Below are 25965 nucleotides of genomic sequence, written 5' to 3' on the forward strand. Positions count from 1 at the left end.
TCCAATTGGATTTTTAAAATTTGCATCCGATCCGATCCAATTTTGATTGGATATCCGATTCTATTGGATCGGTTGGGATTGGATCGGTCGGTTGAAATCGGATTGGATGACTTTCTGCACACCCCTAACCAATTTTACCTTCACGAGGTATCCGACAAGGGGACCCCCTTTCTCCATACTTATTCATTTTGTGTGCTGAAGGACTGACTGCCTTAATTCGTCGCTTTGAATCAAGAGGATTGCTTCATGGTTGTAAAGTTGCTAACGGTGCACCCCGAATATCCCATATGTTATTTGCAGACGACAGTTACCTCTATTGCAAAGCAACTAGCGCAGAGGCTATTAGAATCCAAGAAGTGTTGCAGAAATTTGAAGCGGCTTCGGGTCAGAAGGTAAATTTCTCCAAGTCATCCATCTTTTTTAGTACGAATACTGCTTTGGCAATCCGAAACGACATAAGTAACTTCCTGGGAATGACCATCGCTGGAGAGAACAGCTTGTATCTAGGCTTGCCCAGTACCATGTCTCGTAACAAAACGGTCGTGCTGGGTTTCCTAAAGGAAAGAGTTCGTAAGCGTATTCAAGGGTGGGAATCGAAGTTTCTTTCAAGGGCGGGAAAGGAAGTCCTTATCAAGACAGTTGCACAGTCATTACCTAGCTACGCTATGAGCGTTTTCCTTCTTCCGGTAGACATCACTAATGACATGGAGAGGGTGATGGCAAAGTTTTGGTGGCAGTCCTCTAGAAACTCTGGGAAAGGAATTCATTGGCGTTCTTGGGATAAGCTTTGTATCCATAAAGACAAAGGTGGAATGGGTTTTCGCAACCTTCGGGATTTTAACTTGGCTCTCTTGGGAAAACAAGGATGGCGCTTAATCTCGCGACCTGATTCGCTAGTGGCAAAAGTTTTCAAGGCGAGATATTTCCCACAAGGATCCTACCTTAGCTCTTCACTAGGGAACAATCCTAGTTTTGTGTGGCGCAGTATTTGGGAAGCTCAACAACTTGTTCGTAAAGGTGTTAGGTGGTGTGTTGGGGACGGTCGCGACATTCAGGTAGCTCATGATCCATGGTTACCATGTAATGACAATCCTTTCATCATTTCATCGCATCCTAATCTTTTGAATGCTTCGGTCCACAACCTGATGAAAACCGATGGTGTGGGATGGGATATTGAGCTACTTGAAGACATGTTTGAACCAAGGGATGCTCACCTGATAAAAAGCATATGGTCTCGGATCTTGACAAGGATAGCTTGATTTGGTGCTATGAAACTTCAGGTTTGTACTCGGTTAAAAGTGCATACAATCTTCTTCAAAGTCTTCATGGCAGATGGGACAACACTCAATCAGAAACTTCTAAATTCTGGTCAAAATTCTGGAAACTAAAGCTACCTCCAAAAGTCAAGAACACTGTGTGGCGAGCGGGTAGTAATTGTCTCCCAACCTTGTGCCGATTGCAAACGAAGAGGGTGAACGTCAGCTCCCTTTGTCCTATTTGCCAAGTGGAAGAAGAGACCATCATGCATGCTCTAGTGACTTGTTCAACGGTCAAACAAGTCTGGAACCGTGTGGGCATTGGTACATCCGCTCAAACTGCCGACTGCTCTTTCTTGGACTGGTGCATACAAGTTTTTGCAGATCTGGATATGGAAGGTAAATTGCTTTTATCAATGCTTTGTTGGGCAATTTGGAGTGCAAGGAATGATTGTGTTTGGAATAGAAAGATGGTGAGTGTGGATGGTATAGTAGTGTTAGCAAAAGGTTATCTTGATCAATGGCAAAGTGCTCAAAACTCTCTCATTGAGACATCATGGTCTGGTTTACAGACGGGTGATGGGGCTGAGCATTGAACCGCTCCAACTGAAAGTAGTATCAAGATCAATGTGGACGCTGCTATATTTGAGGAGGCTAATAGCTACGGAATTGGCTTAGTAGCTCGCGATCACCATGGCTTTCTACTTCAAGGCCAAATGGATCTTCTTGAAGGGCATGCTACACCTGAATTGGCCGAAGCAATTGGTGTGCGTGAAGCTTTGAGTTGGATCAAAGATCATGCATGGCAAAGAGTGATCATTGAAACTGACTGCTTAGTGGTTATCCAAGCACTGAGAAGTTCTGTTCAAATGATCTGTCCTTTTGGTCAAGTTATTTCTATTTGTAAGCAACTCATTACTGATTTGCCTTTTGTCTCAGTGTTGTTTGTGAAACGATCAGCTAATGTGGTAGCTTATAACTTTGCAAGAGCTTCCATATTATTTCCTGGTCGTCGTTTTCGGTATGGAGTCTGTTCCTACCGATTTGTTACCTTGTTTGGTAACTGATTTTGTTGGTTAATAATAATATCACATTTTCCATTCAAAAAAAAAAAAAAATTTATTAAATTAACTTATTATTACTAATATAAATTTGTGAATGATTTTTTAAGGGGGGCCATGGCCACCTCTCGGCTACATGTAGTTCCACTTCTAGTTTTTTTATATTTATTTGTGTTAAAAGTTATTTTCAAGTTAATTATATTAAAAAATTATCGAAAATTGAATTCAAGATTTGTCTTCAAGTTAGTTTTCGTCAACATTTATAGTTTTTTATACTTTTTATGCAAAATTATGTTTTTTTTTTCAATAATATGAAAAAACCAAGTAAGGGTAACCATGTCCTCTTAACTAGAAGAGTAACCAGTTACCATAAAATGGTAATTAGTTACCTTATACTATTTTTTCTATATTTTTTATTCTTTTTCTAAAAGATATCATAAAATTATTTTTTCGACAAAATCGTAATTTTTACAAACTTATACTTTAAAAATCATAACAATAAAAATTCTAAAAGAAAAAAAAAAGAACTTTTTGGGTATCAAGTTGATAAATACTCAAGTGTTAAGAGACCCAAACTCTCTTTACCGGGCCACTTCTATTTTTCAGTTAGAATTTGGAAAGGGAAATTTCATTTTTAATGGTTAAAAAAATACCTTTTAACAAAATTTAGACTCATAATTAATTTATACAATTTAATGCTATTATTTTCAATTTCTACCTAAAATGCCCCCCTTTCATTTTCCTTCTCTCTTTGTCTCTTTCTCTTCCTCACTCTCTTTCCCTCAAACTCAGGCAGACCACCCACCACCACCACTGAACCTCTTCTCCTCCACCACCGAACCTCCTCATCTACCCAAAACTTAATCCAACAACCCCCAAATCTCACCTACCCAAATCTTTTTCTCTTCCTCCTCCTCGACTTCTCTCAACCACCATCGCCATTCGCCACCGCCCACTTATCCCTCCCCCAATTAGAAGCTCATTGAATTCGTATTTGTTTGAGACATTAGATGGTGGTGGAGGGTATGATTTTCTGGCCAAAATGGAATTATCGATAGGTTATCGATACTTTGTCGATAGTTTATCGATGGTTTTGTCTACACACTGCTTTTTTTGTGTGCAAACAGAAATCATCGATAACCTATCGATAACCTATCGACAACTTATCGATAAATATCATCGATATACTATCGATAAATGTCATCGATAAACTATCGATAACCTATCGATAACCTATCGATAAATGTAATAAAAAAAATCCAATAAAAAAAATAAACACGAAGATGAAGACGGAGACAGAGGTTTGGGGCCTCTGGGTTTTTCGATGCTTGAGTGCTATGGAGGTCCGACCGGTCTTGGGCCTCTGGGTTTCGTCTGGGTTTTTGGATAGATGAAAATGTTCGGTGGTGGAGGAAAGGAGGTTCGGTAGTGGTGGTTGGGTGGTCTTGGTGCCTGGGTCTGGTTGGTCTCGGTGGTGCGAGGAAGAAGAAGAGAGAATGAGGAAGAGAAAGAGACAGAGAGAGAGAAGGAAAATGAAATTTTGTTAGAGGGTGTTTTTTTAAGCATTAAAAATGAAATTTCCCTTTGGAAATTGAGTGTTCCATTCCATCACTAAATCCTCCAACTCTAGCTAATAGGCAATTGCTATAGTAAAATAGATATAAGACAAGGGTGGCTGATGATTATGATTTATGAATTTAATAATATCATATCAAATCTTTAGTTTAGTCAATAATCACAATTTATATTTTATTGCCATAATCAATGGGATTATAACATTATATTTGGCCGTTCTTTACTCAGGAGTTTTCATTATAAAAAATATATATTCATTTGAGTGAGTCAGTATTGCCAAATGCCACTCAAGGAAATGAGGAATTTAAAAGATTTTATATTTTTTAAAGGTTACCAATTTGATCATCTATTTTATTAAATGATAAAATAGATTTTATATTTTTTAAAATAGTACAAATAGGACCATGAACTAATTTTTTGTCAAAAATAAAATTTAATAATAATTCAATTTAGAAATATTATGATAAAATTAGTTACATGTTCGTGTTAGGAAATATCTTCAAATTGGTTATATGAAAAATAAAATATTAAAAATTAAGCTCATAGTCTTATTTTTATTATTTTGAAAAATACAAGATTTATTTATCATTTTAAAAAATAGAGAATACAATCAGTAACTTTTACAAAATACATGATCTAAAGTAATATTTACTTATATTTTTATTCTAAAGTAAATACAAAAGAACATTGTTATTGGACATAGTAAATTTTTTAATAACTCTCAATACAAAACTATTAAATCCAAAAAAAAAAAAAATTAATGCTTGTTCAGTAATATTTTTGCTTTTTTGTTTTTCGTAATATTATTTAACAAAAATTTATTTTTCAATATTTTTGACTAATTTATCAGAAAATTGTTTTTTTTTTTATTTGATACCGAATAAGTAATTATTGTTGAGTCCCACCAAGCCTAAATAAACTTCTCCTTCAAAAAAAAAAAAAAGTCCTGAATAAATTTTTCATAATTCCATTTTATTAGGAAAAATAAATAATTAAACCTTTGGATAAGACCATGTCCAATAATAGGGTAAAAAAAATACTTGAGACAAAAATTTGTAAATGTTATATATATGACACACTTTTTATAATTGTGCAGTAAATTAAGATGCACTATATCCTATTAGAATTTCACAGTGAAGTATGATTCCAGGAGAATAGTATTAAAATGAGTGAGCTCTTAAGAATTCTTTGTGTTGCACACCTACACTTTATTTATAGAAAAAAACATTGGATTTTCAAAAAACTTAGTATTGTTTAGTTTGCTTAATTTTTAAAATTAAAAGTATGAATACATATATGGCAATGGAAAAATGAAAATTTATTAAAAATTAGATATGCTCAAGTGATTGTTAAGATATCATACTCTCCTCTATCGACTCAAGTGCAGCCTTTACTTAATTATGTGTACATTATAAAATATTAAGAAATTCTAATGTACTTTCTAATAATAATTAAGAAGTTATATTTTAATTTAATCCAGCTATAATCATAAAAGTTGGGGCGTTAGGTACCACATTAGCTGCCTTTTATTCTAATCTTTATTTTAACATTCCCATATAAAGAGTATATTATAAGTTGTTTGTTGGATGTTACTTATAAAATAGGGTTGATGATAAGATAAACTAAATCAGCCAACTCAATACTCCATATGTGTACCCAAGCAAGCTATCAATGTGTTATAAGCAAAAATATGTAAAGATAATCATACTAAAAAGCATCTAATCTAATCCAACCCAATCCAGTTCATTTATTTCATTGTAATCATGTCCCTACGAATATGATTTCTTTGATCATTGCTTTCAGTGAAATCCTTTCAACGAATCAGTTAATGCATTCTTCCTCTCAAAATAAATCTTTGAACAAATCTTCTCTTAATCACAGGTCCAATATTATTGCAACTTGTTTAAAATTCAAAAGATAGAAGATGTAACGTCCTGTCTCACAAAGACTACGTGTGTATTTTTACAAAATTACTTTACTACTAATTATATAATTATACGAAAAGTGTGATTAATTAAAAATTTGTAGTCAACACACAACTTTTATAAAAGATGACTGTTATTATTTACGGGGACTCCTTGTTTTTAAAATATTTACATTCAGTTCCACAAGTGATTTTACAAAATAGGTTCACGCTTCAAAATCCATTCAAAATGGGAAATCCTATTCATTGGGCCGTGGCATCGGGGCTGATTGTACACTACTGTTGAGACCTCAAACTCATGGTTGTTCAACTTTGCCCTTCTCTTTACCTGCATCATTAAGCACCCGTGAGTCACAGAGACTCAACAAGAAAAGTGACTAATTCCATAAGCAATATAAAATCAATTTAATCACACCATAACAAAATTATACAATTATAACATATCACATACTAATAGGCTTACACAACTTCACGTCATTATAATCATACAATATTGGTGCTTCATAAAACACCATTACCACTCGTTATCCACAAGTTACGTATGTCACTATCGTTGCCCGATACATCGAACGATAAGTAAGAAACCTATCCGCGGTTTCAAGAGTAATTACTCATAACGGTAATGACTGTTTCTAACTCTCGATCATAATCGAGGCATAACAAACACACACACAGGACCTCGATCATAATCGAGACTATAACATAACCGTGATTCATTTAACCGTAAGTGGTGCGTATCGCTTTTCTTATCTCAGTCCAAAAATAAGGCGTGCGGACCGACCTGAGTGGTAACAAAGCTTGATGATCCCGGGTCCTATGTCACGACAACAAAATTCAGTAAATACCTTAATCAAATTTCAGGAATAAAACCTAATCCCCATAACCGGATAATCCTAACTCCCACTGGTCCAAACTAACCCAAATATCTATTGGGATTTTATGCCTTAAATAAAACTCATTCCAATACAATCTGATTTGTTATCAATAGAAGATTAGAAGTCATTTATGTTTACATGTAGTTTTCATGTGTTATGGTTTAATGTGTACAAAATATGTTAAGTCCAGAACATATAGTTATTCATAATTACAGTAATGTCAACACAGTGGAATGTAATTGTGATTATATTCTTCAAAAGATAATGTCCCTTGATTCATCAGTGCACTGAATTTACACTGATGTGATAATCAACGATAAAGTATACTTACACCTTGGATAAGTGTTATGTTCTTTCCAGGATATTGGCAAAGTATGCTAGTTTCAGATGTATGGAGTATACATTGGACTGAGACCGATATTGATCTTGGTAAATATATTATAATCTTACCGTTGTATCTTTTTAAGTCAATATCAATGGTTGATCTTAGATCAAAAGATATTAATCTTGACATGTTTAGGTTCAATCTCAAGAGTGTTATTTGTGTTCTTTGATTTGTTAGTTAAGCCTACCTTTTGGTCTGGGTGATACGTACATTTTGGGAACATAATAGTACAATTGAGTGGGAGCGCTAAACATAGATATGAAATCTATAGCTTCTATCTGGACATAGAAGTGAAACGATGATTTCCTTCGAGCTTGGCTCTTCTCCGAATTGGATTGAATTGGAAAATTCAAAATTTGTACTTATACGCATTGGATGTTGATTGACATGTAAAAGTAACCAATCCAATCCAATCCACACATTTAAAAAAAAAAAGTTATATATATAAATAATATTTTAATGTAAATAAAATAGTAATTTAAAGTCTAATGGATATAATACAATTATTTCAAAACTTAATATATCAAATGTATATTCTATTCATATATATAATTTTTTTTTTCTAGATACATCAACATTAACATTTTTACATTAACCTTCTCTCTTAATTTTATTACACATATACCACTTGCACATCAAATCCATGCACCTATCAACCATCAATCAACTCTCAATCACTTCCCTTTCTTTTTTTTCATTTGATTTTTTCATTTCTATTCAGTTTTTTTTTTTGAATCAGATCAAGTAACCTCCATTGTTGAACCATAACTCCCCACGATTCCTCAACAATTTTTCCTTCTCATTTTTGTTCTTCAAAATTTTTTCAACTCCCACTTAACCAATCCCATAACTGTTTTCCCTCTTTCCTTTTGTTTTCAATCTCTATTTAAAATGATTGTGACCCGTTCATCCTCATCTCCTTCCCCTGTTCAGAAAAAAAAAATCCAAAATTGGTTTGAAATCACTAGCTAATAAAGCTAAGGGAAAACATCCTATTATTTGAGGAGGAAGATTCTGATTTTGCTCCTCCATTAACGAAGCGTGGGAGACCTCGTCCTAAGAAGAAAACAAAGCTCGGTGTGCAAGAAAAAATGGCTGAAGACGTTTCTGGGGAAAAAGCTAATGTTGGTGCTGATGTTTGAACCGAGGTTTGTTTTTGGTTTTCCCCAATTTTTGAAATTTTTTCATATTCAACTTTTGTGGGTTTTGTGTTTATTTGATTTTTCATTTTGTAATAGTTTTTTCATAGTTTTTAATAGTGTAAACACCTTCTGTATGTATTTTTTTTAATATGTTTTTTATCTAGTTGTTTCCTGTCCATTTTTATATCATCAATGAGTAACAATGAGATTTATCATGGATGTTGATGTTCAAATAGTTTTTCCTGTATTTTAGTTTGTATACAGTTGTTTTGTAGTTTTATTATAGTTCTGCTACTTGCATATGTTATTTCATTATAAAACTAATATGCAACTATTTGCACAAAACTTACTATGTATAACTACTATTTCTTAGTCCCCGTCAAATTAAATTCCTGCATAATATATGAACTATCATAAAAAGATAATGCAACTATAAGGCAACCAAAACAAAAAATAAACAGACTTATATGTAACTGGTTGTACCTTAATTCAATTTTACTCTTCTTATTGTGTTTTTTAAAAAATATATTTATATTGGAAACCAGTAATCAATCAAAATGCAACTGTATATAACGTAGATGTATTATTCATAAGGTTTTTTTAAAAAAATTTCACATCATACATTGTTTTGGATTTGGTGGGAGCTCCAGATCTGTTTGTTACAGATCCACATTTCATGAATCTGGATTTCGATATTAGGGGGAGTTGTTTTGATCGAATAAAACAGAAAACAAATGTGTAATTTCAGTTTCTTCATAGTTTTTTTTTGATTTTTTTTCGTCATTTTCTGTTTAGATCATTGCATGTCTTCTTTTCCAGTTGATTTCGCCAGAATTAATGGTTGTATTTTCCTCGTTTTAGTTTCATTTTGGTTGTTTTGCGGTTTTGAAACTATCGAGGTATGTTTATCTTCAATGTTCGCTCTGTACAGCTGAAGACTTAGTGCATGTGGTATTTTTATAAATATTTGTATGTGGACTGTATAAATGTTTAATGGGCCGACCCATAGTATTTTTGTAATTTATTTTTTCCTTTTTTGTATTTTTATGTTTTTTCCTTAGATAATACTAGTTTTCTTATTTTATTTTTGTTAGATATGAAGATATATGTAGGGACAAATAAGTTTGGAAGTTATTTTAGTTGTAAGTTGTATTCCACATACATTGCCCTCAATCCTCAGAACACGAAAGTATCAAGTTAGATAAATTAACAATTAACCCAAGATCTATTTGTATATAACATAGAACACAATAATAAGATATAATAATTAGGTATGTGTACCTGATTGATACATAGCAATTATCTCAGTTTGATCCACAGCAGTTACTCCAATTCGATAGTGCAATACTATCAACTAAGTCTTCCTCCCTAGATCTCTAAATCAGAAGCAGTTTATTTTATCTGATTATCAAAAGGTATACAATTGTGATGAGACAATATGTATTTATAGAGTTAGGGAGGGGACTTAGCTACAAAACCCTAGTTGGGCTGGGCCTGCTCATCAAAGGCTTCAGTCAACTAGAAAAGCCCACACTTCTGCTTCACCTAGACTTTACACACAGATGCTAAGCCCATTAACAATTGATCACCAACAACATGGGCTAACACAGCAAAGAACTATCCAATCAACCCAAGTTTTGATAAAACCAATAAAATTTAATGTAAGCCCAAATAAAAGTCTAACATTCTCCCACTTGGGCTACATTGATTTTAATACATATATATTATATATCAAAATAATTTTGTTTGAAAACGACTCATGGGTTGAACAACAGGAAAACATTTGTGGCCACTTTAAAAAATGATAGTTCTCTGATAGCATCTCAACATACCGGTCCAATTTAACCTTTGATAATGAACTATGACAGTCATATTGTTTTTAACTCAACAAAAGACATTCATAATCACAAATACCAAAGTATTAAATCGACATGGTCAATAAGTCTAGTAGTGTGGTAAGGAATTATGTTCAACATGTGATCAATTTAAAATAACATAATATCCTTATCAGTCCTCAATTTCACTGATACCGTGATGCTTAATAAATAAGCCAGTGAAATTAAACATACACCACTTAAAATAAGTTAGTGTCACTAAATATGCTTAAAGAATTAAGCCAACAACATATCATTGTCATTAAGCAAATAAATTTAAAAGACAATGATCACAACAATATGAACCACATGCTTTCAATTCAATCATTCTCGAGAATATAACAAAACATAATTGAAAACATATCCATTCAATAATAAAAAATATTGAAACATAAAATGTAGTTCATAACTTTATTCAGAAAATTACAAATAATAATTTCTAAAAACAAACAGAAAAGAAAACTCCCACTAACCCAAAAGATCAAAAGATTCTAAAATGCCCATATTAACAACATGTTTATTAAACAACACGGCACTTAACCCTTTGGTTAGAGGATCAGCTAACATCGACTCGGTCTTGCAATTTTCAATGACAATGTCTCCTTTCTTGACCAAGTCTCTGACAGTGAGATACTTTATTTCCATATGTTTAGAAGCACTACTAATCTTGTTATTCTTTGAAAAGAAAACAGCAGCATTATTATCACAATAGATTAGCATAGGTGTGGAAATAAAATCAACCACTCGTATCTCCGAAATAAAATTCTTCAGCCACAAAGCTTGCAAAGATGCCCCATAACATGCAACAAACTCAGCATACATAGTAGATGATGTGATCAAAGTCTGTTAGACACTCTTCCAAGAAATAGCAGCACCTGCCAAGGTGAAAATATAGCCAGAAGTTGACTTTAAATCATCTACACAACTACCAAAATCTGAATCTGAATAACCAACAACTCGAAGATTGTCAACATGCTTATACACAAGCATAAAACTCTTCGTTCTTTGCAAATATCTCAAAAATTTCTTGGCTGCAACCCAATGATCATGGCCAGGATCAGATAAATATCTCCCAAGAACATTTACTACGAAAGCTATGTCAGGTCGAGTGCAAACCTGAGCATACATCAAACTCCCTACTACACTTGCATAAGGGATGTTCTTCATTGCTCCTCTTTCCAAGTCGTTCTTAGGACATTGCTGCTTAGTGAACTTGTCCCCTTTCAGAATAGGAACGAACCGGCTTTACACAAATCCATGTTGAACCTTTTGAGCACACGATTAATGTAAGCTTCTTGAGATAAGCCAAGAACTTTTCGATTCATCACGATGGATCTCAATCCCCAAAACATAGGATGCCTCTCCAAGATCTTTCATATCAAAATTGGAAGACGAGAAAATTTTTGGTCTCATTTAGTAGTGACAAATCACTGCTGGCAAGTAAAATGTCATCTACATAAAGAACAAGAAAAATATAACGACTCCCACTGATCTTCATATAAATACACTGATCAAACTTGTTCTCTACAAAACCAAACGATGTCACAACCTTGTCAAACTTCAAGTACCACTGGCGAGATGCCTGTTTGAGACCATAAATGGATCGTTTCAACTTACAAACTAAGTGTTCTTTTCCTTTCTCCTTGTAGCCTTCAGGTTGAGACATATAGACTTCCTCATTCAATTTTCCATTCAGAAAAGCAGTTTTAACATGCATTTGATGCAACTCTAAATCAAAATGCGCAACTAAGGCCATAATAATTCTGAATGAATCTTTAGTGGAAACATGTGAGAAAGTTTCAGTGTAATCAATACCTTCTCTTTGAGTAAAGCCTTTAGCCACTAAACGCGCTTTAAACCTTTCAATCTGTCCCTTTTTATCCCTTTTAGCTTTTAAAATCCACTTACAACCTATTGGTTTAAAACCATCAGGTAATAAAACTAGCTCCCATACACCATTTTTCTTCATGGAGTCGATCTCATCATCCGTAGCTGCTAACCATTTTGAAGATTGTGGACTATTAAGTGCTTCACTAAAAGTGACAGGATCCACAAAATGATCAATATCATATTCTCCTTCTCCAAGATAAACAAAATTATCATGACACTTTGTTGACTTCTTTTGTCTCTGAGATCTTCTTAGAGGAGGTACTTATGGAATAACTTCTCTTTGTTGATCATTGTTTTGAATAACATCTTCCACAACTGGAATTTCTTCAATAACAGGATTCTCATTAACAATAGGAGCTTCATCATTAATAGGCCCTTCATCAATAATAGGACCTTCATCATCTTCGATATCGGGAGCAATGTATTCATCAACAATGGGAGCATTACCAACTGGAGTAGGATGGAGACTACTATTATCATCTCTTGAAAATGACATAGGAATACAAATTCCTTTAGAGGACTCCCCCATTTCAAGAGATGTTGAAGGAATTTTTTCAGCAACATCAAATTCCAGAAATTTAGCAGTCTGAGATTCAACAATTCGCGTACCACGAGTGGGACAGTAAAAGTGATAGCCTTTTGAGCGCATTGGATAACCAATGAAATAACAGCGATTTGTTCTCGGATCTAACTTTTTCAAATTAGGATCATAAATCTTTACTTCAGCTGGACAACCCCATACACGAAGATGATTTAGACTAGGCTTCCGCCCAGTCCACAACTCAAAAGGGGTCTTGGGAACAGATTTACTGGGAACACGATTTAAAATATAAGTTGCAGTCATAAGTGCTTCACCCCATAAAAACTCTGGAAGATTTGTTCTACTCATCATGCTTCTAACCATATCCATGAGAGTGCGATTTCTCCTTTCAGCAATGCCATTTTGTTCAGGTGAACCAGGCATAGTGTATTGAGCAACTATACCATTTTCTTGTAAGTATTCTGCAAAAAGCCCCATGTGTTGTTCAGATTCTGTATAACGACCATAATATTCTCCTCCACGATTAGAATGAACAACTTTGATGACTCTTCCTAATTGTTTCTCAACCTCATTTCGAAAAATTTTGAGTTTATCAAGGGCGTCAGATTTTTCTTTAATTAAATAGGTGAATCCATAACGAGAAAAATCATTGATAAAAGTGATAAAATATTTATTTCTGCACAATGTGGTGGAATAAGGACCACTGATGTCCGTGTGGATAATTTCCAATAAAGATTGACTGCGGTTTGCAGTCTTCTTTCTTGTTTTAGTCAATTTTCCACAAGTACAATCAACACAAGTATCCCAATCAGAAGCATCAAGAGGAGGAAGTATTTAAGATTTAATTAAACGATCAACCCTTTCTCTGGAAATATGACCCAATCTTTTGTGCCATAACAATAAGGATGTTTCCTTAATATGAGATCTTTTACCCACAGTATTCACAACATTAAAAGAGGAATCTAAAGGAGCCAATGACAACTTGTAAAGACCATCAGAATAAAAGCAATTTCCAATAATTCGAGAGTCAAGCATAATGTCAACATTATCATTTGCAAAATGAAAAGAATATCCTTGTTTAACCAAAAGCGAAAGCGAAACTAAATTCCTTTTAAAAGTAGGAACATAAAAGGTATTGTTCAAAATAATCTTAACAGTAGACTGTAATTCAAGAATATATGTTCCAACATAGATAACGTCAACTCCAACATCATTGCCCACTTTAAGCTTGGACTCCCTCTCACTTGGCTTCCTGAGATCCCTTAGCCCCTGTAAGGAAGCAGAAACATGAACAGTAGCACTACTATCTAACCACCAAGAATCAATAGGAACATCAACTAGATTAGATTCAAAACAAACACATGCTAATGGATTACCTGATTGTGCTTGCTTCTTTTCTAATCAAGTCTTAAATTTGTGACAGTCCGTTCTCCGATGCCCCAATTTTTCACAAAAGTAACACTTCACATTAGAGTATTTGGACTTTCCATTGTTATTCTTCTGTTTATTCTTATGCTCCTTACCATTACCATTCTGTTTAGTAGCACCATCATTTTTATTCTTGAATTTTCCTTTTCCTTTGTTGGGCTTGAGGTGAGAAACATAGTTAGCAGATTCATTCCTCTCCCTTTTAAGCTTGCTTTCTTCAGCTACACACTGAGAAATTAGGTCGCTGATAGTCCATGTTTGATTGTAAGTGTTGTAGGCTGTCTTGATAAGGCTGAAAGAGGCAGAAAGAGCATGAAGAGCTCGATGAATAATGAAAGAGTCAGGAAGAGGAATATTATGATCTTTCAACTTGGACCGAATATTCACCAATTTCAGAATAAAATCTCACACTCCTTTTAATTCATCACACTTAATGGTTGTCATTTCATCCATAAGATGTCCAACTTCAGCGTTTTCACCAGTGTCGTATAATTTTTCTACAGCATTGAAAAACTCTTTGGCATTTGTAGTGTCTGGCAAACCACTCAATAGATGTTCAGGAATGGATCTTTTCATAGTAAGAAGACTAAGTCGACTTGACTTTTCCCATTGTGCATGATGAGTTCTCTCGGCAGCTGTACTGGAGTCAGTAAGATCAGCAGGTTTTTCTTCTCGTAGGCACAAGTCCAAATCCATTATGCCTAAAGTAAATTCCACATCTCGTTTCCATGTCTTGTAGTTGGAAGCATTCAAAATATGGATGGAAGCATTATTGTTGTTCACAGAAAAGGAGACTGAAAAATTCAAAAATTAAAACTTGAATAAGCAATATGATTAATGTATTAGAAAATATTGTAGAATCAACTGGTCATTATAAACTCCCCTTTGGGGTGAGAATATAACACACACATGATCTACCTTCATGAAGTTAACAACAAAGAAAAAAATACATATCATTTAAGAACTTTATTACATTTGGGCAAATAAATTTCTTAAAAATATGTATTAATTCAAGCAAAAAAATAATAAATTTATATATTTAAATTATTACCTTTGGGCAAATAATTAAAATATATATATTTAATATTAACGCACTTCATGGAATGTGAACTAATATATGTAAATACTACCTTTGGGCAAGTAATTACACATATAGTCAACCAAAAGATATAATATTTTCTTCAACATGTGAAATTTGGTGATAAAACAATCATTGAAAATTAATAATTTTCAACCAAATTTCCAAAAGAGATATATAATTGCTTTTATTATATTGATAATCAAAAAATAAAGTGTCCACCATAACACATTATTTTTGTATCAAACAACCAAGTTTTATAACTTTAGAACAACAAATAATCAAAAGATGTGAATATAAGAAAATTGGTGGAGACTACATAGTGAAAATAACTTAAATAAGAGAGTGACTATGTCATATGGAACGAGAAGAAACCCAAAAAATTTTCTATGATCGACAGATTTCGAAAAATCATCAAAAAATATTTTTAATAATTTTTTAACTACATAATTATCATTAAAATAATAATAATTATTAAACGCAGTCAAAAAATTAATTAAAAATATAGAAAAATCAGAAATTGAATTTTAAGGACGCTGGAAAAAGAAACGTCAATAAACGACCTCTGACGTGGCCCCACGCGCCCCCACGCGCCACCTGCGCGAGTGGGCTTCGCGGCTGGACTCCTTCTTCTTCCTCCAGCCGGGTCCTGCAAACGGGTCACGCGACCCGGTTCGTCCAGTCGGGTCTGCAGGTGAAAACCGGCCAAAAAACCGACGGAAAAATGGGGATTTTGGATGGGTTTCGATCGGGAATCGATTTCTAGTTGATTTACACTATTAATTTCGTGTATTAAAGACTAAATGGGTAGATCTATGTTTAAAATTAATCTGAAAATTGAAGAACTTAAAAAAATTGATTGTGATATAAATTCTCGGTTGAAACACGAAATAAATTGTATAAGAACATTGATAAACAATTAATTATGAGAAATCTATAATCAATTTTAGATTAAAAACAATAAAATCAAAATACACAAATTATAATTTCATGTTATAATCATATAAACCCTAAAACTTTAAAGTTAAAATTCTCTTAATATACACAATGATTTCATGCATATAATATATCAATAGAACGAGAATTTAATGATAAACAAAACCCCTAAAGTTTTAAGATTTAAAAACAAAAAATTCAACATAAAATAATAACGAAATTCATATGTAATTATGGATAATTAACATATGCAAATTAATTATACTAATTATAGGTTCTAAATCATATACAATAGGCAATCTGATACCACAAGTTAGATAAATTAACAATTAACCCAAGATCTATTTGTATATAACATAGAACACAATAATAAGATATAATAATTAGGTATGTGTACCTGATTGATCCATAGCAATTATCTCAGTTTGATCCACAGCAGTTACTCCAATTCGATAGTGCAATACTATCAACTAAGTCTTCCTCCCTAGATCTCTAAATCAGAAGCAGTTTATTTTATCTGATTATCAAAAGGTATACAATTGTGATGAGACAATATGTATTTATAGAGTTAGGGAGGGGACTTAGCTACAAAACCCTAGTTGGGCTGGGCCTGCTCATCAAAGGCTTCAGTCAACTAGAAAAGCCCACACTTCTGCTTCACCTAGACTTTACACACAGATGCTAAGCCCATTAACAATTGATCACTAACAACATGGGCTAACACAACAAAGAACTATCCAATCAACCCAAGTTTTGATAAAACCAATAAAATTTAATGTAAGCCCAAATAAAAGTCTAACATCTGGGTCTCAGTCAGTGGCTTTCCTACTCCATCTCCTTATCCTAGAATTTTATAAATTCTAATGAAACACAACTACATATACTTCTAAAATACTCACTCAGTTCCATTTTAAAAATTAAAAATTAAAAAAAAAGTACTCAGTCAGTCAGTTTTTTTTTTATCAGCATGGATATACTAAATGTGTGGAATATGATTACGAATAATGAGTTATGAGTTTGTGGTCCGATTGGTCAAGACTAGAATGTTTCCGAACCAAAACAATAAAATCCCATCCATACATCATCATGATCAATGAAATCTTTCCTAGTATTTTTTATTTTTTTGATAAAAAAAACTTTCCTAATTAATTGAGGTCAAATTTGTACATATAACCTAATGGACTGGACTTGGTCCAAATGCTTGTGACCTTCTTGCTTGAGATTTGATTATATTAAGTCATTCTATTATTAAATCCACAACTATTCCTCTTGATAAAATCGCTTAAAACACATTGTAGAACATTAATGTTAATACAATAATACATGAAAAATCAACTTGATACTTGAGAAACAAAAATAAGCAAAATAATCTTACTTTTAGTGCAACTTTTTCTTTATGGTTTTTTATGAATTTTAATGTTTGTTTGTGACCCATTAACAAACCAATTAGAAAATAAAGCTTTAAAATGGATGATAACAAAAAGACAACCCATCTCTCTCTTTTTCCTAAATATAATAATGTTTTTCTTGGCACTAAATATAATTGTCTTGAGAACCCACTATCACTCTATCTTAAATTAATTGTGTTTAGATATTAATTCATTAAATAATTATAATTTTATTTTTTTCTCTAAAAAGGTATTACTGTTAGTTAATGATTATTATTATTGCATGGTAAGCCAACCTTCCATCTTTTCCAAATTTCCATTACCATGTTTTGTTTGAGAGTACCAACCAACAAAACCCAACTTCTCTTTCTCTCTTTCTTAATAAACCAACAAACAAACCTTTAATAAAGTGAAATTCTCTATCAATTTCCCTCTCAAATTCCGTGTCTTCCTTCCTTTCCTAAAATAAAAGATTTTTTTTTTCTTTCCTAAAACAAAAATATTAGCTCTTCCTTATAAGTCAAGCAAGAATCCCTCTCTCTACTTTTTTTTTTTCCTCTCTCATTTACCAGGAAGAAGTTTTTTTTTTTTTTTTTTCAAAAAAGAAAACGAGTGAACCCCACCGGCTACTTCTCCATACCCAAAGCTTGAGTCTTTTTTTTTTGTGTGTGTTTGAAGACTCAAAAGCAATGGCTCATAATATGGTGAAGAAGGAGAGAGTAGGTGGGAACTCGAGAAAATACCAAAGAGAGCAATCTCAAACTGAAACCGTCATGCCCGTTTACACACAACCACAAGACTTGGTTTCCCCGTTTGGCCAACTGGGTATCGACATTTCTGACTCCGACCTCCGGGAAACGGCCTACGAGATCCTAGTCGGAGCATGCCGGAGTACAGGCGGAAAGCCGTTGACTTACATCTCACAGTCCGAGAAGACCGACCGGGCTCCTGCGGCGACCCTCATGGCGTCGCCGTCGCTGCAGAGATCGCTAACTTCGACGGCGGCTAGTAGGGTGAAAAAGGCGCTTGGGTTGAAATCGTCTGCGAGTTTGAAGAGGAGAGGGGAGGAGAGTGAGGGGAAGTCGAAACGTTCTGTCACTGTGGGTGAGATGATGAGGGTTCAGATGAGAGTTTCGGAGCAGACTGATTCGAGGATTAGGAGAGCTCTGTTGAGGGTCGCTGCTGGTCAGGTCTGTCAATTGACTTAACTTCTTCAATTTGTGTTTTTTTTAAGTTATGAATTTCAAATTTTGCATGTGGAAATGTTTTTTTTTTTGAGACAACTAAGGAACGAATCTTTGTTGTTTACATGTGGTTGAGTCCTAGGAATGTGGATCAGTGATAGTTTTGAATTTGATTTTTCTTTTTTGACTAAAGATGATGAACTGAATTAGTGTAATTTTTTTGTTTCTTTTTAATTGATAATTAAAAGCTCGGAAGAAGAATGGAGACTATGGTTTTGCCATTGGAGTTTCTACAACAGTTCAAGGCCTCAGATTTTCCCAATCAACAACAAGAATTTGAAGCTTGGCAGAGGAGAAATTTGAAGATTTTAGAGGCAGGACTACTTTTGCACCCTTGTGTGCCACTTGATAAGACAGATAGCGCCCCGAAACGACTCCGAATGATCATTCAATCATCGTTAGAGAAACCTATAGAAACTGGTAAGAACAGTGAATCGATGCAAGCACTTCGCAGTGTTGTTATGTCTCTTGCTTGCAGATCATTCGATGGTTCGGTTTCTGATACTTGCCATTGGGCTGATGGGTATCCTTTGAATCTTAAGCTTTACCAAATGCTTTTAGAATCATGTTTTGATGTGAATGAAGAAACGTCTGTGATTGAAGAGGTTGATGAGGTGTTAGAACTCATGAAGAAGACTTGGCCTATCCTTGGAATAAACCAAATGCTGCATAATCTTTGTTTCTTATGGATTTTGTTTCATCGTTTTGTTACAACTGGTGAAGTAGAGAGTGATTTGCTGTTGGCTTCCAATAATCTTCTGGTGGAAGTTGAAAAAGATGCCAGGACAACTGTTGATTCGGTTTATTCTAAGATATTAAGCTCTACCTTAAGTTCGATAATGGGTTGGGCTGAGAAAAGGCTCCTATCTTACAGAGATATATTCGACAGTGACAATATTGAATCAATGCAGAATGTTGTTTCTCTTGGGGTGTTATCAGCAAAGATATTGGTGGAAGATATTTCTCATAACTATCACAAGAAGAGAAAAGATACCGATGTGGCTCGAGACAGGGTTGACTCTTACATTAGATCCTCATTGCGGAAAGCTTTTGTTCAGGCAAGTTCTGGTAGCATTGCTTAACTGTAAATGGTGATTTTTGGTTCTTTTTTACGTTTGCTCAAGATCTTGTTTGAACTTTTCTGTTTCAGAAACTTGAAAAATTGAAGTCGAGCCAGCGTTCATCTAAGAGCAAAAAAAATAATATCCCTCTACTAGCCATCCTTGCACAAGACATTAGTGAACTGGCTTTTAGTGAGAAAGCTGTATATAGTCCAGTTTTGAAGGGATGGCACCCCCTTGCAGCAGGTGTTTCTGTAGCTACCCTTCATTCTTGCTATGGGAATGAGCTGAAGCAATTCGTGGCCAGTGTTAGTGAGTTGACGCCTGACGCTTTACAAGTGCTGAAAGCTGCCGATAAATTGGAGAAGGATCTTGTGCAGATTGCTGTTGAAGATGCTGTAAATAGCGATGATGGTGGGAAGTCCGTCATTAGGGAGATGCCTCCTTATGAGGCCGAAGCTGTAATTGTCACTCTGGTGAAGGATTGGATAAAGACAAGAGTGGACAGACTTAAGGAATGGATTGACAGGAATCTACAACTAGAGGTAATAGTGCATACCTTGTTGAGCTTTACTGGAACCAATTAATTGTATCTGACTTGATTAAATTTGAGAGTGGTATTGGGATGGTCTGTGCGACTCATTATTAGTTTTAGGATCACTTAAAGAGGTCAAACTTTACACTTTAGAAATAAAGAAAGGAAAAAAGAGTTAATACTGTAGTTTGACCAACTTTTGACCAAGTGAAACACCATTATACTAAAAAACTATTTAGTTCCAGCTTGGCTACACAATTATTGAATTTGTGGGATTCACCAACTACTTTTTATTTGTGTTGTTGCAGTGTTGGTGTCACTACACTGTTGGAAAACTTCTTGGTGTTTTGATTTAATCTTTGTTAACTGACCATGAGAATAATATGTTTTCTACAGGTATGGGATCCGCAAGCAAATAAAGAACATTTTGCTCCCTCTGCTATTGAAGTACTACGCATTATAGACGATACTTTAGAAGCATTCTTTCTGTTGCCAATACCTATGCACTCGGTCTTGGTTCCTGATTTGATGAAGGCTCTTGACAGATGTCTCCAACACTATGTATCAAAGATCAAGTCTGGCTGTGGTATGTAGTTTAGTTGGTAGAAATCTGATGCTTTAACTGTAGATTAAAAATCTCTTTGGTGACCGCCTTTTCTCCTGTCTCCAGGGTCTCGAAGTTCATTTGTTCCTACTCTGCCTCCTATGACTAGATGTTCGACCGGATCAAAGTTTGGCGTATTCAAGAAGAAGGACAAGTCACATTTAACACAGAGGAAATCCCAGGTTGGCAACACAAATGGGGATTCCTTGTTTGGGGTACCCCAACTTTGTGTTCGCATAAGTACTTTGCAGCTCATTCGATTGGAGTTGGGAGTATTTAAAAAGAGGATAGTTGCTCATCTGGGGAACCCAGAATCTGATATTGCAGATCGTTTGGGCAAAATGTTTGAACTTTCAGAATCTGCTTGCATTGAAGGAATCCTACAACTCTGCGAAGCAACAGCATACAAGGTCGTCTTCCATGAGCTAACTCATGTTCTCTGGGATGGTTTGTACATGGGTGAAGTTTCTACATCTAGGATTGAGCCTTTTCTTCAGGAACTCGAGCAATATTTGGAGGTTATTTCTACAACAGTGCATGACAGGGTCAGAACACGCGTTATCACAGATGTAATGAAAGCTTCTTTTGATTGTTTCCTATTAGTTTTACTAGCTGGTGGTCCTTCTCGGGCTTTCACTCTTCAAGATTCCGTCATAATAGAGGAGGACTTTAAGTTTCTCACAGATCTGTTCTGGTCCAATGGAGATGGATTGCCATCTGAAATAATAGATAAATTTTCTAAGGTAGTGAAAAATGTTCTTCCCCTATATCACACAGATACCGAAAGCCTAATAGAACAGTTCAAACATGTGACTCTGGAGAACTTGGGGTCTTCTGCTAAATCCAGGCTTCCTTTGCCTCCAACTTCAGGTCAGTGGAGTCCGAATGAACCAAACACACTTCTCCGAGTTTTGTGTTATCGGGACGATGAGGCTGCTGCAAAGTTTCTCAAGAAAACATACAACTTGCCTAAGAAACTTTAAGTTGAATTGAGGAAAGACAGGGAAAAGATACAATTCATAGGTGTGGATTGGGTGTCGTGAGTCCATGGCGATCTCGTTTTAATTATACACAGCTCTAACTATAGTTTTCTCAGACTGCTGCCCGAGTCAAGACTAAACAAACATGTCTGATGTATTGATAATTATTGGCTGCATTCTTTTGTTCAGAAATCTTCCAAGTTTTCAAGTTGGAAAGGATCGTGAAGACATACATGAGCTGGGTCTTTCATGCTCAAGGAAGAATTATTCTTCCATAACATGAGAATCATTCTTCCCAGCCAACCACCCAATGGAATGTGTGGAAAACTTCAGCTTTCAACTTTCAAGTAAATTAACCTCATATTATACAGGGCAATGCATACACTGACGAACCGAGTCACACAGAGAAAGAAATACATGTACATATATTTATAATATATAATTATTCTATTTATTTATTTATTATTATTATTTATCTTTTTGGAGTGTATTATTTGCAAAGTCTTGCAATTTTTGGTTTTTTGAGTTATTCTGTTAGGCAGTCTTGTACGAGTGAGCATAAAAATATTGGATTGTGTAACTAATCATTGTATTATATGTTTGTCATTAAGTTTTTTTAGCCCTCATATGATCATATTACTTTAATGATGACTAATTCTATGATATATTTTTTGCTTGGTTTTACCGTATTAAAATTTGTATACAAAGAATTCAGAGACAGGATAATGTCAAATAATTACAAATAATGATATTCAAAGCCTGATTTTTCTTTCAATTTTCATACTAAGTTTTTTTTTAATGATTAAAAAATTTATTTCATTTAAAAATTGGGCCCACCGCTAAAAACAAACGAGGTAGTGTTTGTATAACTTGGCAAAATTTTCAATTAACACAAGTGTTGATCACCAATAGTCCTTGCAGGAGCATGCCCCCCCTTCAAAATGATGGAATCTGTTTAAATCTCTCAATACGATTGACCTTCCAGTAATCTTCGATACAAACTTCATAAACTGATGGCAGTCACCACAGACACGAATATTTTTCATTATCCTTATCGGTACCCATAATTGAGGTTTCTTGATCAATCCGAATGCAAGAGCAAGTTTCTCACTATGGTAACATATGGACTCAATTTTTTCCTTTTCTCCAATGTCATGCAGCACAAAATTTGTATTAGGAATAAACCCACCTTCCTGCACTTTCTTGACTAATTTCTTCAGCTCTTCATAAATTTCTTCTGTCTCTGGATGCGAACGGTCTTCAGATACGAATTTGTGGACCGTGTTATCGATTTCGATCCAACTATAAGCTGAGAACTTCTTCACATTCTTAATCTTCATTAGGGATCTAATGGAAGCGACATCTTTCCATTTTCCCAAGCTGGCATACATATTAGACAAAATAATATAAGGTCCAGCATTAAAAGGTTCTAACATAAAGAGATGTTGAGCTGCCATCTCTGCATTTTTAATGTCATTTCTCATTGCACAAATGGACAGAAGTGTAGACCATATTAGACTGTTTGGTTCATGGGGCATACTTTTGACAAGATCAAAAGCTTTATCTAAGTGACCTGAACGACCCAAGAGACAGATTATACAGGCGTAATGGTCCAAAGTGGGAGTCATACCATGTCTTTTGCTGATTGAATCAAAATATTCTTGACCCTTTTCAACCAAATTAGCATGGACACAAGCTGATAAGACACCTACCAAAGTAACGTTATCTGGTTTCATGTTTACTTCCAGCATTCTTTCATAGAGGGCCAAAGCTTGCAAATCTTGTCCATTCTGTGCATAACCCCCGATTAGAGCAGTCCAAGAAACCACATTTCGAGTTGGCATTGTTTCAAAGACTAAGTAAGCATCATTAGTAACTCCACATTTGCAGTACATATGAACGAGTGAACTAGAAACAAGCAAATCCTCATCAACTCCCATCAAAATTGCTTTCCCATGAATAACTTGGCCATGGAACAAAGATGCTAATTTGGCGCAGGAACTAACCACAGTTGAGATGGTAAAACTGTCAGGTGTGATGTTTTGTGCTAGCATTTCTCCAAACGACATTAAAGCATCCTCTTCTCTACCGTTTTGTGCACAATTTACTATCATTGTCGTCCAACAAATCTTATCCTTATGGTTGGTACCATGGAAAGTCTTGATTGCCTCTTCTATACATCCAGTTTGAAAGTAGGCACTGATAATGGTTGAAGCAGTAACTTGGTCAGGCTTTAACCCCTTCAGTTGCATTTCCCTAAATAAATCAACGCATTTCCTAGGCTCACCATTTTTCAAATACCCAGTTATCATCAAATTCCAAGAAACCAAGTTCTTATTCACTAAGTGATCGAACAACCAACGAGCCCTGTCGATTTCGCCACACTTAGCGTACAAATTAGTCAACCCATTCCAAATGAAGGCATTCCCAGCCAAATTACCACCAACAACTCTACCATGTATTTGTTTTCCGATCCTAAGATTCAATAACTGAGAAGATGCCCGTAAGAGGCTAACAAAAGTGTACTCCGAAGGCTCAAAATTTTCCCTCCTCATTCTAAGAAAAATCTCTAGAGCCTTTCTTGGACGCTCATTCCCTGAAGAACCAGCGATCATCGTGTCAAAAGAAACCGAATCATGATCAGGCATTTGTTCGAAGGCCTTTTCCAAACTCTCAACCGACCCGGATTTGGCAAAAGCAGAGAGCATAGCGTTCCATGATATGACATCTATTTTGGGCATTTTATCGAACAAGTTTTGTGCATGGTCAGGTCTACCGGACTTGGCGTAGAGATGGAGGAGACGATTATGGAGGAAAGTATTGGTGGGATGGAATAAGTGAAGCTCCATGTGAGACTCCAATCTCTTGGCTTGGGCAACATCGCGGGACCGAACACATTCGAGGAGGAGGCGTGTGTAAGATTCGGAAGAGGCGCATCCACGAGAGTACAAAAGGTCTATGGCTTCACCAAGCTTGTGATTCGCTTTCATTTCACCCAGGGCTGGTGGCGCGAAGCTTCTCGACACACGAAATAGAATAACAAAAGCAAATACAAATTAACAAAAGATTCATCAACACTATACAAGCAAATGCAGGATCTGCATCTGCAACTCTCATATCTTTTATTCCAATACGAATGTGAGTTTCTTTCTCTAAATCTTCACACCACTAATGAAAAATCATTTTAAATCATCAAATGTATGTAAACCATAAACAGTGGCCTTCACTATTGTGATGAACATGTCTCTCAACTCCTCTGGAATATCTAAATCATCAAGTACCTGTAGAATTTTAGAATAAGCATTGGAATTTCCCACAAATTAGTTATTTTCAAAGCTTCTTATATGCATGCCACAACCAAAAAAAAAGTACTTTGAAAACACTATCTACATTACGGCCTCCCACAATAAAAGTGCAGCCGGTTGCTTAAACGAATTTGGCGCCATCAGTCACAGCAGGAGCTGGCTAAAATATCATTTCGTGCACTTTAATTTTGAGAATACCATCTCATTTATATTTGATATGTTTTGAGACTAGTTGTTTTCGTTTGGCTAATCAATAGAGTTTGTTTCAAAAAAAGTTTCATACTAGATGAACATGGTGCTATCACAGGGTAAATTTCTCACTAGATATTTTTCCATGTGATGGCCTAGATTCCCCAATTTTGTCAGTCAACCCAACACTCCATTGTACACACTCACTCATGTTCAAGGTTTGCCCAGCGTTCACTTAACAACATTCACTCGTTATCAAATAAATAAACATAAGCACACATAATGTACGGAAACCCCTTCCCAATGTTGTTATTAATCACAATATCAAAGAATATAATTGTTCAAGTGGTGAACATTACACCCCGACGACTCAGGCGCATACAAGCAAATAAATACTCCTAGTACGATTAACAACCCCAAACGCCTAGGCTTTGTTGGACCAACCAGCTTACAACAAATCAACATCACATGTTAATCATCACTAACACGCCCACGTGTTGCATGGTCAAGCCTTTAGATTGAACTATTGCGCTTGTTCACCAATAGAGATATCTTAAGCCCACGTGCATCTCTTTTGATAGTCCTTGGTAACTGTCATGTCACCCACGTGTGTACGCCGTGCGCACATCATCTGAGATAGATACCAGCATTCACATCACGTGCTCGTGCACCCACACTGATAGCCCAGGCCCAA

At 35.0% G+C, this 25965-nt stretch overlaps 3 protein-coding genes across 3 annotated transcripts; 1 reads left to right on the forward strand and 2 right to left on the reverse strand.

The window, feature by feature from the left end:
- Positions 1-14275: 14275 nt before the first annotated feature.
- On the reverse strand, positions 14276-16719 carry LOC133033668 (uncharacterized). Its single transcript, XM_061108693.1, has 2 exons — positions 16363-16719; positions 14276-14745 (listed from the first exon to the last, which is right to left on the reverse strand). Exons 1-2 carry the CDS (start codon positions 16373-16375, stop codon positions 14357-14359), a joined length of 402 nt encoding a protein of 133 aa, XP_060964676.1. The 5' UTR covers positions 16376-16719; the 3' UTR covers positions 14276-14356.
- A 1021-nt stretch (positions 16720-17740) lies between these two features.
- Positions 17741-22403, forward strand: LOC115705115 (protein unc-13 homolog). Its single transcript, XM_030632355.2, has 5 exons — positions 17741-18543; positions 18786-19655; positions 19748-20203; positions 20590-20779; positions 20864-22403. Exons 1-5 carry the CDS (start codon positions 18043-18045, stop codon positions 21778-21780), a joined length of 2934 nt encoding a protein of 977 aa, XP_030488215.2. The 5' UTR covers positions 17741-18042; the 3' UTR covers positions 21781-22403.
- Positions 22404-22500: 97 nt separating this feature from the next.
- LOC115705116 (putative pentatricopeptide repeat-containing protein At1g68930) lies at positions 22501-25599 on the reverse strand. The gene has a single exon (XM_061108691.1). It carries the CDS (start codon positions 24765-24767, stop codon positions 22680-22682), a length of 2088 nt encoding a protein of 695 aa, XP_060964674.1. The 5' UTR covers positions 24768-25599; the 3' UTR covers positions 22501-22679.
- Positions 25600-25965: the final 366 nt, after the last annotated feature.

This window comes from Cannabis sativa, chromosome 1 (genome assembly GCF_029168945.1).
Source record: "Cannabis sativa cultivar Pink pepper isolate KNU-18-1 chromosome 1, ASM2916894v1, whole genome shotgun sequence".
NCBI classification, from domain to species: domain Eukaryota; kingdom Viridiplantae; phylum Streptophyta; class Magnoliopsida; order Rosales; family Cannabaceae; genus Cannabis; species Cannabis sativa.